At 44.6% G+C, this 19,207-nt stretch overlaps 1 protein-coding gene across 1 annotated transcript in view; it reads left to right on the top strand.

Moving 5' to 3' along the window:
• Positions 1 to 19,207, top strand: part of cers3a (ceramide synthase 3a) — a 114,369-nt gene that overhangs the window by 36,604 nt on the left and 58,558 nt on the right. Inside the window, exon 4 of the mRNA XM_075459957.1 lies at positions 11,971 to 12,089. Coding sequence (XP_075316072.1) covers positions 11,971 to 12,089 — 119 coding nt within the window. The remainder of the gene's footprint in view (positions 1 to 11,970; positions 12,090 to 19,207) is intronic.

Below are 19,207 nucleotides of genomic sequence, written 5' to 3'. Positions count from 1 at the left end.
CACCCAGAGCTTGCCACAACTGTTGCATGACTTCTGCCGTGAAGTGTGTTCCTCTGTCTGAGTTGACACGACTTGGAAGGCCGAATCTTGAGAACACATGGTTCATGAGCAGGTAGGCGGTAGTTTCAGCTGTATCGTTTGCAGCTGGTAGGCATTCTACCCATTTGGTGAATGCACATGTAACCGTGAGGAAATATTTGTTGCCTCTGGTTGATTTGGTGAGAGGTCCCACCCAGTCAATTTGGAGGTCTGACCATGGGAATGAGATGCCTCTCCTCTGCAACGGAGCCCGGTGTATCGGGTTTGTCGGCTGAAACTGACAACACACAAGGCATCCTTTGATGTAGTCGGCTACATCTTTTCTCATTTTTGGCCAGTATGCCACTTGTTTTAACGCGCTGTATGTTGCTTTGACACCTTTGTGTCCAGCCGCGGGCAGGTCGTGTGCGTGCACGAGCATCACCCCCCTTTGGTTTCGAGGGACCACGAACGCAGGTGAAGAGAGTGCGTCGGAAACATGAACTAAGACACCTTTGACCAACCGCAGGGCTGATCGAGTGGCAAAGAGTTTCTTTAAATCAGGGATGTCGTTGAGGTCAGACTCAGAGGGTGTGTTTGAGTCGTCAGACACGAACGACACCATTTTATTGATGGCAGGGTCAAGCGATTGAAGGGTGACCAGATCAGTGTCGGTGAACGCTGGTTCCACTGACACTGATCCATCGTTAGATGTCTGGGCGGGAGGGTTCGTTTTGGAACGCGTCACCACACAGACCTGTGGTTCAGAGGAGTCCGAGGTGGCTGCGGTTAGCCACGAGGGATCCAGTGACCAGGGGATGCCATGCATCGCTCCCTGTTTTGCCAAGGAATCAGTTAGATCGTTCAGTTCTTTGTCTTGCCCCGGTACACGTGAGTGGCCTCTGACCTTTTTCCAGTAGATCTGCATGTCGTTGGACTCAATGGCATGGTTACATGCCAGGAACAATTCTTTATTTTTCACAGGTTTTCTGCTGGAAGTCAGGAAACCATTGCGTTTCCACGTGGCAAGGTGGCAAGAGAAACTGAGACGAGCGTAGTTAGAATCAGTACAAATCAATAATTCTTTCACACCTTTTTCTGCGGCGAGTTGTACCGTGATCAGGACACCTGCCACTTCTGCGTATTGGGACGACTGTGAACCAAGCTGGAAGCTTTGAGGTTCATAGGGGTTGTTTTGGAGCCAAACGACGCCTGCACCTGCTCGTGTAACCGTGTCATGATGAAAAGAGCACCCATCTACATACGCAGTAGTCATGTTTTTACACACGTTTTCATCGTAGTAGTGATGGTGGGGGTTGGTTACAGGTGAGGGTTTGTCTGTAATCGCGCAGATTGGAGGTGTGTCTGCAGTGCAGTTCTGACATGCAGCAAGATCGGTGCCGAGAGGGCTTTTTTTGTTCTGCGCGTAGCGGACTTCTAAGTCGAAACTTTGCAGAGCCATTAGCCATGAGGCCACACGGGCATTTGTTACAACTCCATCCCTTATACGTTGGCTGTTAAGGAACGTGGTAGGTTGGTGTTGTGTTTCTACAATGACCTTTTGGCCTCCAAGGTAGTTGGAGAAATGTTTAACTGCCCAAACTGTGGCAAGCAGAGCTTTTTCACAGTCCGAATATTTCAACTCAGGCATAGCTAGCGTTTTACTGGCGTACGCCACTACTCTCTTATCCTGGTCGTATTTCTGATACAGACCAGCGCTTAAGCAGTGAGCTGAGAAGCCCACTTCGAGGTGGAATGGTTTGTCGCAGTTAGGGTAGTTTAAACATGGTGCTGTGCACAGTTTTTCTTTTAAGGTGGACATGGCCTTTTGTTGTGGCTCAGCCCAGATAAAAGGTGTGTCCTTTTTAAGTAGTTCAGTTAGAGGTTTTGCTATGTCGGCATAGCTCTCAATGAACTGTCGAGAGTAGTTGCAGACTCCTAAGAAGCTGGGGAGCTCAGAGACATTTGAGGGAACTTTGATGTTACTGATGCCCTGGATGCGGTTAACTTGTGGCTCGACACCACTTGGTCCTACTAGGAGACCGACGTAGTCTACTTTGGTTTTGCACCACTGACATTTTGAGAGTGATATTTTTGCACCCGCAGTGGTGAGTTGACCCAGGACATGGTCGATTTCCTGAATGTGTGCATCCAGGTTGGGGCTACGGAGAAGGATGTCATCGACGTAGATGAGGTTACCTCGTTCGCTGGCATCAGGACATGCTTTGTTCAGAAATATGTTAAATTCAGCAGGTGAGTTGGCGTAGCCAAAAGGACACCTAGTGAATGTGTATTGACGGCTAGCGAACGTGAATGCCAACTTGTGTTGGTCCTCAACGTGTACTGGGATGGTCCAGAAACCCGACGCCACGTCTAGAGTGGAGAAGTATTTGGCATTTTTAACGCGAGGAAGTTCTTGTTCGAGTTGAGTCATTGGCCACCTCGAGAGAGGGACCTGTTGGTTGAGTTTGCGATAGTCGATCGTGAGTCTCCATTGGGTTTCACGACCGGCCAGAGAGGTGCCGAGTAAGTGCTGTTACAAGGCCGAATGATCCCGTTTTTTAACAGGTCATCAATTATTTCCTGTATAGGCTCCTGTGATGCTAAAGGAATCTTATACTGACGCACAAAAGTTGGCGGTGCGTCTGGTGGAGTAGGAATGCGCATTGAGTGGATTGTGGTTAAACCACAATCCGAAGAATCAAGTGAGAAAAAGTCCTGATATTTGAGAAGGGTTTGGCGTAGCTTGTCGCGTTCTTCGTCATTAACGAGAGCGTTAGCTTGCGTTACCACTTCTTCGATTCGATCAGCAACATTAGGGGATGGCCCTGTTGTTACTTTTTCCTGTGCGTCGGGAGAGTCTGGGGTTGATGTAACTGCCAAGACGTCAATCGTGTGAAGCGTCATTTGTTCATCATGACTAAGATCGATGCGACTGACTGAGTTCTGGTCGAGAGTCACAACCGAAAAGAGTGCGATCGCCCTTGAAGGCTTTGTGTAGACAACGTGGGTTGTCTGATGTTTTGGAAGGAGTGGAGTTGGGATTTGTCCCAGCATTGGGATGCCCAGCTCAAAGTCATGGAAGTCAGTACTGATAAGCCAGCCCAGTGGCGTGCCTTTTGGGATCAGTATGGCTTCCTCACTGATGTTGTTGATCAGCAAGAATGTGGTCCTAGAATTTAGGCCCAAAAGAGGAGTTGCTTCCAGGGACAGTCCAAGTTCGAAGAACAGTGGCGAATGTTGAAACAGAGCTTGTGAGTGGTTAAGACTCTGGCCTGGTTGCATGCATATTTGGAGAGGGACATTCGCCGTGCGTGCTGGTATTGTGGCATGTTGGAAGTTAGCTACTTGACATACCTCTGGAATTGTCTGTCCTGACTTCAGGTTGTCTGCGTCAGGCAGATAAGAAGAATCACGCACGGGTGTTAGTGACCACAGAATGTTATTTACTGTGTCAATTTGGACTCCTAGTCTCACCAGTATATCGCCTCCTACGTACACTGAGTGTGGAAGGTCGGGAATAACCAGAAAAGTGTGAACCAGCATTCTGTTATTCCACTTTAATGTGAGAGCACAAACACCCATGGCAGTGAGTGTTGTGGTTGGTGTAGGATCTAATGGGAAACGGAAGGTGTTTTTCACCATCCGGAGATTGGCGTTTTCTCGTGCCAGTGACTCATATAGATCTTTACTGATTGCGGATTTATCAGCCCATAAAGCTATAATCACATCATCTATCTGCGACTTTTGCAGTTCAAGACCTCTGAGCACCTGTGGACAGTACTCGTCCTGCGTGGCTGACGGTTGTAATGCACACAGGAAAGTGTCTCGCTGTGTCGCGAGCTGCGTCACCAGGTTGTCAGGGTCGGCCTGAGCGGCTGGACTGCTGTGGACAACCTCATCGTGTGTTACGGTTTCGGACGGCTCGAGTGAAGTTATCTGTTGGACAGAGTTATGCTTTTCACTTTCAAGGACATAGCAGCTAAAATCTTCATTGTACGGAAAAGTAATCGTCAGAGGTTCTCGCACCTGTGCCCACACTTTCAATCGTTTGAAATCGAGCAAAGGCTCAAAACGGTTCAGAAGATCTTTTCCGACAAGCAAAGGAATGGACTCAAGCGATGACACATACACGGGATGAATCAGAGTCATTGGTCCGATTGACAGTTGTATCAGAGATACTGCTGACAGCGTAGTGTTATTAGAGGCGTACGGGCGCACCTCCAGAGAGCAAGGTTGGAGTTTTAACTCTTTATTGCCGTGGTTTGCTACCTTACGAAGTCTGTTAAAGAGAGATAGAGACATTAAAGTTATATCCGCGGCGGTGTCGAGGAGAGCTTCATGTCTCAGCACATCTTCTAAGGTTAATGAGATGTAAAACTTGCGTGCGACTCCCTTTTCAGAGAGGTTGCACAGAAATTGGTGTACAGGTGGTTCAACTTGTATCAGAGAGGCATCCTGGTCAGAGGAGATCTCTTTTTGATCCAGCTGTACAACCAAGACTGCGCTAGGTGGGAGAGGATCTTTCACCTGTTCTTCTGTGCTGTTCACAGGAGTTTGTGACTCTGTTTGAGCCTGTTGTGGGTCCAGCTCAGATTCTGGAGTTGGCTCGGCTGCTCGTTCTGGCTGTGAAAGGGAATCAGCTGGCAGGGCCAGGTTCTGTGTCACAGTGGTTATGGACAGGAGATCAGACTTTTTGTTAACTTTCTTTTCTTTCATTTCTTGCAACAAACGTTTAATATTGTCTATTTCATCCTGGCTGAGACCAAAGGCTTCTTTTTCCTTTTCAGATCTCATGCCTGGAGAGTCTTTGTTGCTCCTTTTGTGTGAATCATTCGATTCCTGTTGAGATAATTTGGACCATTCCGTGCGTGGATGTCTGTCCCGAGGCCTATTTTTATAGTCACCCTGATTCTCCCGAGCTGGGTATTTGGGGAACCGGTTTGGGAAGAACTTTCCTCTGTGAGGGTAAAAAGGAGGTTCGTTATGTTCTGCACGTGAGTAAGATCGCTCTTTACTGGGCCAGTGAGGTTTCGAGTAGCCGTCTTTCGGATGAGACGGTTGAGTCTGTGATGTCTTGTGACTTTCACTAGACCGCTGTGGTCGGGTGTCGTGACCAGGTGCCTTACCCCTTTGGGCTCCTTCGAGCTCCATAGGTGGGTGTTCGGCGTTCAGCGTCAGAACAGTGTTATGCTCTGGATGTTTAGCTTGTCTGTGTTTCTGGAAACCTAAAGTGGCCCACTCACGGAGCTGCACAATTGTGGCGGTGCGCGGATTAGCCATGACCCCCAAGTGGTGACTAGTAACGGGATGGAGATTTTGGATGAAGAGAGTTTTGAAATTTATATCTTCCTCCATTCCCTTGTCGTTGCGTGAGCCAAAATAAGCTTTGAGGAGACGGTAATAGTACTGCTGCGGCAGCTCACTACGTCCCTGCTTAATCATCATGGCGGTACTTAGACCAGACTGAGACAGCTCATCTGAAAATTCCCTCTCCATCGTTTGACAGAGAAGTGCATAATCATTTTGGATGTAATCAAGCTGACGTTCGATGAATCTACTTACTTCACGGCTGGACGTGATTTTAATCAAGTAGAGTTTGTCCGTAATGGATGCGTTTGGAAATCGACGCAAATAGAAGTCAATATCATTTAAGGAAGCTCGGGTGTCGTGTGGCCCCCCAGGAGTGGGTTCGAACCTTGGCACGTTGCGAGCGATTTTGTCTAATTCTCGGTCAGAAGGTCCCAACGGTGTGTGGTTTCCCAGAACAAAGGTCGACTGATCCAGTCTGGTTGGTTCTGGGGACTCACCGTGGGTTCTGAAAGGATTTGGGGTAGCTGGCCCTGTTGGAGGAAAGAACGATTCCCCCTGGGCTCCCTTATAGCTAAAACGGCCTTCCTTTTCTGGTTGAGAGGGATCATGCATTTTCAGTTTGCGTTCAGCCTCCAAGGACTGACGTAAATCTCTTTTTGCATTTATCAACTCTCCTGTTAGGTGTTCGTTTTGCTGATACGCTTCATTGACTTTGTCTTTAGCTTCGCCGAGGTGTTCCTGTAAAAGCTGTATCTGTTTTTGTTTAGCACTGAGATGCGTCTCATAGGATGCGACTTCAGTGTTCAAATCCTGCACTGTCTGCAGGGCATCGTGGAGAGGTTGTTGCGAGTCCTTATGGGCTTTATTAACCTCTTCCAGTTTAGTTTGGTTAGCCAGCAAATCTTGTTGGCACTGCTGGAGCGATTCCCCAAGCTCCCCGTTTATCCCTTTTAGTTGATTCATATCTCTGTCTGATTGTTCAACTTGGGTTGTCAATTTCTTTATTTGGTCAGCAGCCTGGCTTGCTGTCCTTTCAGAGACGTCTAATTTATGTTGGAGGAATTTCTTTTCCTCCTGTAATTGCGTTATCGTTTGCGACCGAGTTTTGAGTTTTTCAGCGGCTTGCTCCACCACCTTATGTGCATGTTTGAATCGCGCGGAGAAGACGACAGCTAAGCTCCCCAATAACTTTGTTAAAGTTTTGTCTTTGGGCGTCTTCGCTTCCACTCCTGCAATAAGTTCTGACACTATTGCCCCGAGCTCGTTGGGGTCAGTGCCTGTTATTTGGTTGACATAACCTGGAATTAGCTCTTCAGTCAAATCCATCAGGGTGTTTTCCATTGCTTCGAATGGATCGTCCTGACTGGACGTGTCAGAAGTCATGTTGATTTGTCGAGAAAAGTTTTGTTAATCTATTTGTTTAGGAGTAACTGTGGTAAGCAGTTAGGCAAGTTATAGACTAAGTTTGGCGTGTCTGGAAGAAGGGAAGGAAAGTAAGAGAAAGAAAAAGAAAAAGAAAAAAAAAAAGAAATATTCAAAAAAAAAAAAAAAAAATTCTTTAAATTTAAAATGAATAAAATATAAAAATTAAAATTAAAATAAAAAAATTAAAACGAATGATCAAAAATAAAAATTAAAAGTTTATCGCTTAAAATTATTTAATTCCAAATTGATTTTGAAATTAAACTTAAAACAGAAATTAAATAACAACAAGATGGGAATAAGCAAACAAAAGAAAATTAAAAAGAAGTATTCTTTAATAAAATTTATCTTACTTGATTAAGCCAAATTATTGATAAGTTCTTTCCTTCTTCCAAGTGTCGTTCCTTTTCTAATGATGTTAATTTTGGGGTTGCTGATTGGGGTGTCACAATTTAGGAGTTGTGGATATACTCCACCGTTTTAGGTTGACTCTCTTTTAACCTTAAAAATCAGTTACTGTTGAGTTTTCTGATTTTAAATTTCCTATTTATTTAAGAATCGTTTTTCTCTTAAACCCTTAAACAAGTTATGCAAACAGTCATTGTTAGTACAGGAATTAGTTGTGAACCACGTTATTGCTTTTCAATTCAATCACTTCACCACAAGTTACAATGGCGCTGGTCAGATTTGTTAGTCAAACACCATTTCCCAGAATTCCTTCACTTTGTTGTAATTAACCAAGCTACCAGCAGATGACGCTAAGGCTCGTTCTTGCATTATTTGCAGCGGACTTCCAGGGGAAGAGTGAGAAAGTGCTGACGTCAGATGTTGACAACTTTGGCACCTCCCACTCAGGAAGTCTCATTCCAGCGCGTGTGGCTTTTAGCCCACAGCAATTTAGCTTTGTAGCATCAACGCCAAGCTTTTAAACATCAACATTCATGTCACAAGCAAAAAGAAACACGGCGGTTCCCAACACAGCTTTGCAGAAAAGACAGCAGCAGTTGCGAGACACGGCAGTCTCCAACTTTCCACCTTAAACTTTTAAGGGGCTTCTAAGCACGTCAGCGCTTCTACTGACGTGCTGACTCAAATGGGCTCGTGAGCGTTTCTACGATCACCAAGTTAAAACAGGCTTGCCTTTAGGCGCTTCAACTCTTCAAAATTGACTATAGCTACCCTCTCTTCGGGAGGTCACAATACACACGCCGTGTAGACGTTACTTTCACCGGCCACGGGAAGCTTCGCCGTGCCGTCTCTAATCTCCTGGCTGTTTGTTAACAAACCAGCTGCAAAAACTTAGGTAGCTACTTCTAGTTTCTGCACGGAGTCCTGAGTTCAGCAGACAATACCGGAGTTTCGCGGATAGTTATCTCTGTTTCTCAGAGCGGTTAGATCAACATTGGTTACTCGCAATCATTGATCCCCACTTGGCCATATATTATTGAGCGTTTTACCACGCTCTTGCATGCAATATTACTTCAGGGGGAAGCACACCCAGGCGGCGCTGGTGTGTTCCGTTTCTGTGTTTTTGTAATTCTTTCTTACTACAAAAACATTCAAACAATTAGTCTATGCGTCCATAAATTAATTGTTTGGCTCTATATCTTTACTCTCGTTAACTCTCAATTGCAGGAAACAACAGTTTGTAGAACAATGCTCACACACAGACAGTTTTGCTAAGCGCGGCTATTTTGCAAAAACGCCTCGCACGGCGGAACCAAATATATGTAGCGTTGGCACGTTATTAATTAATATTTACCTCGAAAATAGCAGGGCACCACCTCTTGTTTGTTTTGACTTATTTAAGTTATACAGTCCAAAGAGGAAAACTGTTTAAAATCTTACGATCCTGGTATGTTAAATTAATAATCAATTAATAATCAGTCTCATTCTGATTCGTACGTTCTGTTTGAAGTGACAACCGGCTTAGTAACTGTCCGTGACGCTCTTAAATGGATTAATACAAACATTTATTCAACATTGCACAGGTATATAGGTGTATAAACAATTGATAAGAGACAGAATATGGGTATTTTGCAATAGTTATAAGGAAACACGGTTGAAAGGGAGAGATAACTTAGCTAAACGGGAGGACTAGTGACCTGGGGTTAAAACGTTAATACAGTCTGGGCTTTCACACTGAGCTGCTATGGCTAATCACTTCGGCCGGTTATTTCCTACGGATCTCTGCACAACCATCACCTCCAGAGGAAGGATTCAGCACTCCGAGTCCAGCAGAGTTCCACTGCTCCAAAGATATCAGACTTTATGCGCCTTACTTTTGCCGTAGAGTATCGTGGTTCTTTACAAGGTGAGCGTCAGTCCTTGGAGACCACGTTTCCTTGGTTACCGGCTGGGTGACGTTGAGTCGGCTGTTCTTCTTGGGCCGGGCGGTGTGATTTAGCCAACACTCGCGTGTATCGGACCAGACTTTATAAAAAAAAAAGGAAGTCTAAAAAAATTGGGAATTAATAGTTACGGAGTAAAATAGAGAGAGGACAAAAGAGTTGCGGAGCGTAAGGGACCAGAGAGAAAAATGATAAGAGAGAAAAGAGAGCAAAAAGAGACTGACAAGAGTAAGTGAGAAGAGAGCGAATCTTCGGCGCGACTCGGCTTTAAACTCGAGGTCACATGTCAGCTTTCGTCCAATCAGTGTTCAGCTGACCCCCAACCCAAAAAGCTAAAAAGGGGGGTTACTGAGAAGAAAAGGGGAAACTTCTCTCTTTCAAACGCATTTACCAACGTTACACTGATTTATACAACATAATGTTCCTAACAGACAATAATGTTGCATGCGAGCAGGCATAAACACAAATATGAGCATGGAACAGTTATCAGCATACAATACTTCATATTATCATGATAGAAATAGTATGACAACTTTTGGTTACTGTTAATTAGAATGATCTGCAGCTCTTTGGAATTAACACTATTGGGTTATGCATTGCACATAATGAGAACATTAAACATCCATAGTTGAAAGTGTCCATGGTCATTAGGCTGACATAGTGAAAAGTGTCCGTTATCCATGTCCTTTGGGGGGCGCTGTGGCTCCACGAAAGGGATTCTATTAAATCCAGTATTCCATAACTTGGTAAATACTTCATGTAAAAGAATGGCGAATGTTTCAAAATGATCTGTAGGTTTATGCAGTTCCGATTTCAACAGTTTTATTCCAAGAAAGTGATGATTAGGGTTGATTCTGTTCTTCTAAAAAAAAGTGGAGAGTTGAACATTCATTGTAACAGACCAGGAAAGAAGAGCAAGCCTGGTTTGTTTCTCTGTCAGAGGGGGTCAGTTTGCATAATTTATTATGCGTGGCTGGCGTGGAGGAGAGAATCTCACAAAGGAACTCCAGTAGGTTAGAATTCACATCTGGGTCCTTATCTCCTTTGGGTAATCCGTTGAAAGGGTCATAAACAGTGAAATGTTTTCGATGTCAAGACATTTGAAAAAGGGGGGAAGGTTAATGTAAACATCTCCGTTCTCTGTCTTTCCTGAGAGCACGCTACACCTTAATGGAACTGCTACCATCCACTTGAATGCTCTCGTAAGGCTTACGTCACGACTCTGTCACTCTGGTCGTCACAGGATGTCATCTAGCAGTGCCTACACCACGCTTAAGACAATCCAGACTCTTTTCATGTGTCATTCCACGATGGTGGAATGACCTACCAAGTGCTACAACATCCGGGGTGTCCCTGTCTATCTTCAAGAATTTCTTTAAAACCCAGCTCTTCAGAGAGCATCTCCTACCCTAGCACTTACCCTGTACTTTTGAAAATGTTCAAAATTTCTTTGGTGGTGTGAGTCCCCAAAACTGTCCCCACACTGCTTCAGTGTACTGTACCTCAGAAACAACTATTTGTTGACTGTCTCTTCATAAGAAGCTTGTTCTGTTCCTTCATCGATACTGAGGACCTCTGTAAGGTCAAGCGTCTGCCACGGCACATAAAGTCCTGGGATGAAATTAAAATGTAGGCCTGAAATGTAATACATGGCAGGGTGTATATTTCTCAGTATAAAATAAGTATTTTACATAGTTTTGTAGTTGAAGGAAGTCCGTATAATTTGATTTTCCAGTTTAAGTTAAATGTCCAACGGCCAGTCGGAGAGGATGAATCAAGAAATGGAAACGTCCCTCTACTTGGTCCAAGCAGCTGCTGTTGGTAGAATATGTCCACAATACCCTTACCAGCTCCGCCACAGGACTCTCCCCCTTTCAGTGTGCCCACGGCTTCCAGTTGCTGCTGTTCCCAGCTCTGGAGAAGGAAGCCTCTCCTCCTACGAGCCACGGACTGGTACTCGACGGTCGCCAACTGCCATCATTCCCGGGCCCCCACTTACCTGGTGGGCCAGAAGGTTTGGCTCTCAACCCAGGACCTTCCACTGACGGTGACGGTGACTCAAGCTGCCCCGAACCATGCGGATCCACAAAACCTTCCACGTCTCAAAGGTCAAGCCGGTTTGAGAGAGCCCCTTGATGCCCGTTTCTCAGCCATCACCACCTCCCCAGATCATTGACACAGTCCCTACTTTCACGGTTTACCACCTGCTGCGTTCTTGCCACCACGGGAGAGGTCTCCAGTACTTGTCGACTGGGAGGGATATAGTCCTGAGGAGAGGTCATGGGTCCCGGCTTGTCACATCATGGATGCGCGGCTCATCTGGGAGTTCCATCGCCAGCACCCTGATCAACCTTTCAGCGTCCCCACTGCTAAGAAGAAGAGGAGGGGTCATCCTCTGGAGGAGTTTTTATGGTGCTATAATTCAACAAAGACATGCTTAAACTGAGCAGACCCTTACACTGATGAATACTCAAGAAATATTCATGCATACATTCTATAAATCTATTCACTGTCATATTAGCAATCTACCTTCCTAATTTGACACAACTGATAAATATCACGTGATACATGCAAGTCATTGTAAGCATATGCTATATACAAGTGAAGTCAATGTTATAATTAATAAAAATCATTGGGTAATATTTACTGAAATTTCCTCTAAAGTAGACACTATTAACGGCGTTGGGAGAGTTGTTTGTAACTACTGACTGCAACATGAACCATGTGACTGTATGTTGGCCAGATTAAAGTATGTCACAACTCCCTCTTTAAACAGCAGTGGATAATTCTACTCCGCTTGTACTGTTATGTAACACTGAGTAACAACACATTTATTGCATCTACTTGTGTTTGTGTTCAATTCCAGGCTGACACTGATGGGCTGTCGAAAAAAAGCAATTTGACAGTGAGACAAGTTGAACGTTGGTTCAGAAGAAGACGCAGACAGGACCATCCAGGGATCCTGAAGAAGTTCAGAGAGGCCAGGTAATTGGTCTGTGTGTGTGTTTAGGATGGAGTGGGATGAATGTGGAGAGTGGGATGAATGTACTTTGTGTGACTATTTCCTTTTGGAAACAAACTTATTGGCTTTCCTTTTGTTCAAAGACTATTATTTGAATTCCTGAATCAATCGACTGAGAAATGAATACATGAGAAGAATCATGAACTTCAACCCTGTATGTAATAGTTGAGCTCCAGTTGCATCCTTTCTAACAACGTCATCGCATGCAAACCACGATCATTTTCTAATTGTACCGAAGTGAGGTTTCTGTCAAAATCCAACCAGGAAGTGAAACAAGTGTTGTTGTTGTGTCACTTTCAGAAGTTAGAGCTGCTCCATCCAGCCACCCCTCCTTCCTCTTTATACAGATTTTTTGGTTGGTTAAACAATAGTCTTTCTAATTATATCAGCTCCAATGTTAAAGAGCTTACGTGAGGCGTATTTCCCTTCTTCTGCTTGTAGGTGCAGTACCTTACAGAACAGAATAATGAGTTGTGTTTAAGAGTATAGACAAACAATAGATATGATCTTTTCAGTTAGAAATGATTAGTTGTTGACTACTTCCAGGTTGACTTTAGTCTAAGTAATTTTATTGCTTGTTGGGGAGAGTGGCACAAAGACATACAAAAATGAAAAGCAACTTTAGGTGGCCATCCCTCAAACAATGGGCTTCATTGCAAGAACCACTCGCATTCGTTGAGTTTTCTTTCAGGTACGAACAGAATTTACGAGTGATCCAGACCTGTCGTAGGAGTTTCGTAAAATGGTCTGCTGTTATTCGAATCAAGTTTGTTTGACTAATGGATTGTATATTTAATTACTTTGAAGCAAACATAAATAAATATACACATTATACCCCATAATGATGCTGACATTATTCTGTTTGATATAAATTATGCACTAATTGAAGTTAATTTGACTCTGTATATAACACGGTCAATGGGAAACCAGCGGCTGACTAGCTACTTTTGGATCCCTTAGCGCAGGGGTCCCCAACCTTTTCAGCACCAAGGACCGGTTTGGTTCTGCAATTTGTTCCCGCGGCCCGGTCGGGGGGGGGGGGGGGGGGATACTTTTTTTTTTTTTTTTTTTGTACTTTACGTTCAACAGACATTACATTTAGCAGATGCTTTTACAAATTAGGATATGATGACAGACAGACAGTCATCATTGAAAAAAATAAACGTGCACAATCGGCCTCCTATAATGCAATCTATGCAGTTTCCAAGTATAGAATCTAGCGAGTGAAATGAAAGAATTCCCGATTTCCATGTCTTTTTAAAAAAAAAAAAAAAAAAAAAAATTTTTTTTTTTTTTTTTTTTTTTCCCCCCCAATCTCACGGCCCGGTTTGGAATGTCTCGCGGACCGGTAGTTGGGGACCCCTGCCTTAGCGCACAGGCTCTTGGAAGAGAGCGTGTGGTCCGAGACCGTGTAGATATCCATGCAGAGACAGACGAATGGCTACAACGCAATTTAGATTGCCAAGGACTGTGCTGCTGCAAATATGCAGCTTGCTAGAGCTACAACTCCAGAGAGAAACACGCCGATCAAACCCAATTCCACCACACGCCCAGGTCCTCACCACCCTTGGATTTTTGGCCACTGGAACCTTTCAGAGGGAGATTGGAGACAGATCGGGGGTGTCCCAGTCCTCTGTGAGTCATGCGCTCCCCTTGGTCATCAAAGCTCTCATCAGTTTATCACCCATGGTACATCACATTCCCATACACCGCTGTCCAACAAGTACTAATTATTTTGTGTACTTTCTTTATTTTGAAAGTAGAGTACAAACTACAGGTGACACGGAATTAACAGCACTCGTAATTGCTGCCCATTTCTTCGCTTTAAAAATTCCACTGCTGACATGCTAAAAATGACAGATTTTCCTTTCTGGATCTCTGAAAGCAGAACTTCAATCTCAGAGCCCCTAAAGTTGTTCTTGATGCCATTCTCATGACTCAACACTCAACACTTCCTGGCACAGGAGAGAGGAAGTGTAGCCTTATATGGTATTACTTTGGGCGTGGAGTATGCAAATTTACTATCCTCGTGCACGTGCACTTAAATACGCACGGCTGGCATTCATCATTTACGCAGGTCGTTTACACACTTTTTCCCAAGTTAAAGCTATGGTAGGTAATCCTAGAGAGCTAGCAAGAGAGCTAGCAAGATTCGAAAGTGTCCCCTCCTCTAAGCTCCACCCCCCCCTCCCCATTCCGTCAGTGCGTCATCCAAAGCCGGTAGAACCGCATGCGCACACGGAGCAGGGAGCCGACAGAGGGGGGCGTAGGCAGAAAGCAGAGGCATCTGATTGGTTTTTGTAGGCGCTCCAATCCGAGATCAGCGTCCCGCTGATCTCGGATTGGTCAGCTTTTTCTCAGTCCTGCAGCTGCCACAGAGGTCTGATTATTTTCGTCCCTTTTTCTAAATACATCTTGTATAGATTTCTCTCAGGACAGACGGACCATTTCACCCAGTATTACAAAATGTGTTTCTGAACAGGATTACCAACCATGCCTTTAAGAGCGTTTGTTGAATCTGACGTGGCGTGTTCGTACAAGACCTTCTTACGAAAAAAGTGAGAGAAATTTAGAATAAAAATACGAAAATGGGTTCCGGTTTTGGAATCTAGAGGGGATGGCGGCTTAGTAGGAGAGCTCTCGACTAGAGTGAACTAAAACTGCCCCAAAGTGAATTAATTACTCAGCGAAGTGCGCGAAAACAAGGGAGAAGGAGCACAGATGACGTCCAAAAAGAACAAGAGAATGAAAAAGTCAAATATCGAGCAAGTTGACGACGACGAGTTGCAGCTAACAGAAGAAGCTATTGCTAGCTCCCCCGGGGCTGGCCGGGGTGTCTCCCCCGCTCCTAGCCGCGACGACGCTGGTTCAGAGAATGAGGATGAACCGGTAAACCTGATGTTGATACTGAAAGAGCTACGAGGCGTCGGTAAAGAGGTTAAAGAATTTTGAAACGACACGGGATGAGAATCAGCACCTCCAAATCCGAGACCATGGTCTTCGGCCGGAAAAGGGTGGAATGCCCTCTCCGGGTCGGGAATGAAGTGGAGGAGTTCAAGTATCTCGGGGTCTTGTTCACGAGTGAGGGACGAATGGAGCAGGAGGTTGACAGACGGATCGGTGCGGCGTCTGCAGTGATGCGGGCTCTGCACCGGCCCGTCGTGGTGAAGAAGGAGCTGAGCCAGAAGGTGAAGCTCTCGATTTACCGGTCAATCTATGTTCCTATCCTCACCTATGGTCACGAGCTGTGGGTAATGACCGAAAGAACGAGATCGCGAATACAAGCAGCCGAAATGAGTTTCCTCCGCAGGGTGTCTGGGCTCTCCCTCAGAGATAGGGTGAGAAGCTCGGTCATCCGGGAGGGGCTCGGAGTAGAACCGCTGCTCCTCCGCATCCAGAGGAGTCAGATGAGGTGGCTCGGGCATCTGGTTAGGATGCCTCCTGGACGCCTCCCTGGTGAGGTGTTCCGGGCCCGTCCCACTGGGAGGAGGCCCCGGGGAAGACCCAGGACACGTTGGAGAGACTATGTTTCTCAGCTGGCCTGGGAACGCCTCGGGGTCCCCCCAGAAGAGCTGGAGGAAGTGGCCGGGGACAGGGATGTCTGGGTTTCTCTGCTCAAGCTGCTGCCCCCGCGACTCGATCCCCGGACCAGCGGAAGATGATGGATGGATGGATGGATGAAACGACACGAAAAAACAATTACAAGATATCAGAAAAGAGCAGGACAAATCAAACGTGAGGCTCAACGAAGTGGAAACCAGGATTGCTGGGCATGAAGATAAGCTCCAAGGCACCGACGAGATATTAGCCGAGATGATTGCAACACAGGAAAAGCTTCAACTTAAACTGACATCGCTGGAGGCTCATTCGAGGAGGGAGACGCTCAGACTATACGGGATACCGGAGGGAGCGGAGTCGGGATCACAATCTATGATCCATTTTGTGGAGAAGTTACTTCGTGAGAATTTAAGCATCCCCCCGTCAACAGCACTACAGATCCAGAGGGTGCACAGAGCGTTATCATCCCCCCCACCTACCGGCTCCCAGCCCAGATCGATCCTGGTAAAGTTTCTTTGCTTCACCGTTAAAGAAGAAGTCCTAAGGCTGGCGTGGCAGAAGAATTTTATGTGGAACAACAACAAGATAAACCTCGACCACGACTATCCACCGGAGATCATGGCCATGAGGAAGGAGTATGCGGAGGCACTAAAATATAATTAGTGTCGAGCTAAAATGGGTGTGGATTCTCTTTGCCGAGAACATCATCACAGTGGAAGGCCCCCTAACTCAGGGAGTAAATAGGGGTATTCCTTCAAAGACTAAGGGAAGCAGTGGAAGTGATTCACTGCTGGAAGCCTGGTTAGGAGCACCCATGCTTTAGTTATACACCATACTTTTTTGTTTATTCTTTGTTTGCTCCATATGTTGTTTCTTTAAGGGGGTTACTTGCTGCTGCTGGAAGAATGCTGAGCGGTCAGTTAATACAACTACATGCAAGCTGAACCAGTGAAAATTATCTCTTTTAATGTAAATGGGGTCTTGAATAAGATTAAGATGAATAAGATTTTATCTAAATTAAAGAAAGAAAGAGCTCAGATTGTGTTACTCCAGGAGACACACATGAACCAAATAGATCATTTGAGATTGAAGAGAAAAGGGTTTTAGATATGTATTTTCTTCATCTGTCAAATCTAAGCATAAGAGAGGGGTGGCTGTACTTACCTCTGGTGCACTTAACTATGAACATATCTCAGAAATCAGTGATGAGGAGGGCAGATTTGTCAGGGTTACGAGAAGGACAGAGGGATCCGAAATTACAATTCTAAATGTGTATGCCCCACCTGGGAGTGATTGGATATGAATATTTTTGATTTATTGGCGGACTCTCAGGGCACGGTTGTCTGTGGGGGGGACTTTAATTTTAGACTTGATCCCAAACTAGACTCATCTAATCGGACAAATCAAATTAATCCGCTGATAGGGAAAGTTAAGTCCTATATGATAGAAATGGGAATAAATAGACGTGTGGCGAGAGCTATATCCAAGGGAGTAACTTTGATTTTGACATTGGTGGGGACACAAAAGTGCTCCACGACAGTTTTTTTTTTTTTGCATTACCAATCATAAGTTAATGGCATGCAGATGCTATATATTAACGAGCCATCCTAATGTTTAGGGAGTTGGTCTTTAAATCACAGGGTTGCAGGCTCAAATCCCACGATTAGGCTACCTCTGTTTACATCCCCATCCATGACTGGAGTGACCTTGAGCAAAACAACTAACCCAACATTGCTCCAGAGACTGTAACCAATAATGTGTTCTTATAAGTCGCTTTGGATAACAAAAGTCAGCTAAGTGTTATGCAATGTAACTCATATAATGCAGGGTATCTGCACATTTTTTAATCAACAAATTTAATGACTTTTAAGACCTTTTTAAGACCTCTAAGAATAAAAATTAAGACCATTACCACGGCAAAAATATATATAAAAACTACACTCTAGGCTGTTCGGTTTTGAAAAAAAGTCCAGTGTGAAATGTGTGCTTCAGTGATACTGAATCAGTGTGTCAACATGATCGCATAAGATTTGAACGCACAAGGGAACACCACACACTACAGGACAATCGTGCCCAATTGTCACACCTCTGCGAAGGAGCGTGTTTTCGCTGCCATTTGTCTGTCTGTTTGTCTGAGGCTCTGAGCAAAATAAATCCATAATTGAACCTAATTTTCGAGTTATGTCTACTGTGCTTTTACAACTAGCAAAACGATTTTACTACCCAAGTTAACTTAAACCAGAACTTTGGACAACTCACGTGAAGCACAGACTATGGACAGTGACTTTGCATTGCATAAACCACACGACAAGTGTCTGCAATCTAATCAAATAAATAAAAACTAGCACAGACCGCTCATACAGTCAATGGCATGTACCCATAGAAAAAATGTACTCACACACACATCACACAACCTGACTATCGACTGCTAACAACCATGATCAGTAACCTACACAAATCCAGACACATAATGGCTCGGCGGCCAGCAATCGGATAAACCAATGAAGTGAATCAATCCTGTGAAAGAATGAAAACAAGTGAATGAAACCTGCACTCACCCATTATGAAGTTAACTCTGCCAGCCAAATAATCTTGCCCCTGCTCAGCCAACTCCTTGACGTCGGGTATGTTTGGTAACGTTACTGCGGCTAGCATTAGCAATGAGGCTGCTAGGCTTGCTAAATCGGTAAGCATTAGGCTACTGAAGAAAGCTAGTCTTTTTAGCTACGTTATATTATCATCTTTCTTCTCGGCTATAAGTTAACCTTTGTTTACGGCCACTGGCCCTAACCTGACGCGCTAGCTGTCAAATCACCGGAAGTTTTCACCGGAAGTACTGGCGCACACACAAAACGTCAGCAGTCGCCATTATTGTGCACAGAGCGATAGAAAATCGTCTCTCCAGACATATCTTTCTTTCGCCTCGCCCAGATGAAATTTAATGCCACTCTTCGAAAATCGGCGGAATTTAAGACATTTTAAGACCTTAAAAAAAGTATTTTTTATTTAAGACTTTTTAATACTTTTTAAGGATCTGCGGAGACCCTGAGTAGGGGGCTGAATATTGGTAGGGACGTGACCCTAGCGTCCCTACCCAAAATTACGCCCTTGGCTATATCCATCTAGCAGAGATTAGACACACTACTCTGGTTCATTTAAAGTCTATGCTAGGCTGGACTATTTCTTTATGTTTAATGTGGACAGATTTAATATTAAAGACTGTGACATACTAACGAGAGACTTATCCGACCACAGTCCTGTCTCTATGTCTCTGCAGGTGGCGAGGAAAAAACTAAATACTCTGTGGAAATTTAATTCATATATATTCAATAACCCTACCATAGTCTCTAATATAAAAGAAGACATAAAAGAATTTCTAGAAATTAATGACACAGAAGAGGTATCAGCAATTATCCTATGGGATACGCTTAAAGCGGTAATGAGAGGTAAATTAATCTCTATTACTTCCCATCTAAAAAGAACTAAAGGGCAAAAACTAGCTGATCTACAGATGAGGTTAAAG

The sequence above is a fragment of the Odontesthes bonariensis genome, chromosome 1 (assembly GCF_027942865.1).
Source record: "Odontesthes bonariensis isolate fOdoBon6 chromosome 1, fOdoBon6.hap1, whole genome shotgun sequence".
Lineage (NCBI taxonomy): Eukaryota > Metazoa > Chordata > Actinopteri > Atheriniformes > Atherinopsidae > Odontesthes > Odontesthes bonariensis.
This window is presented reverse-complemented; position numbering and strand designations above follow the sequence as displayed.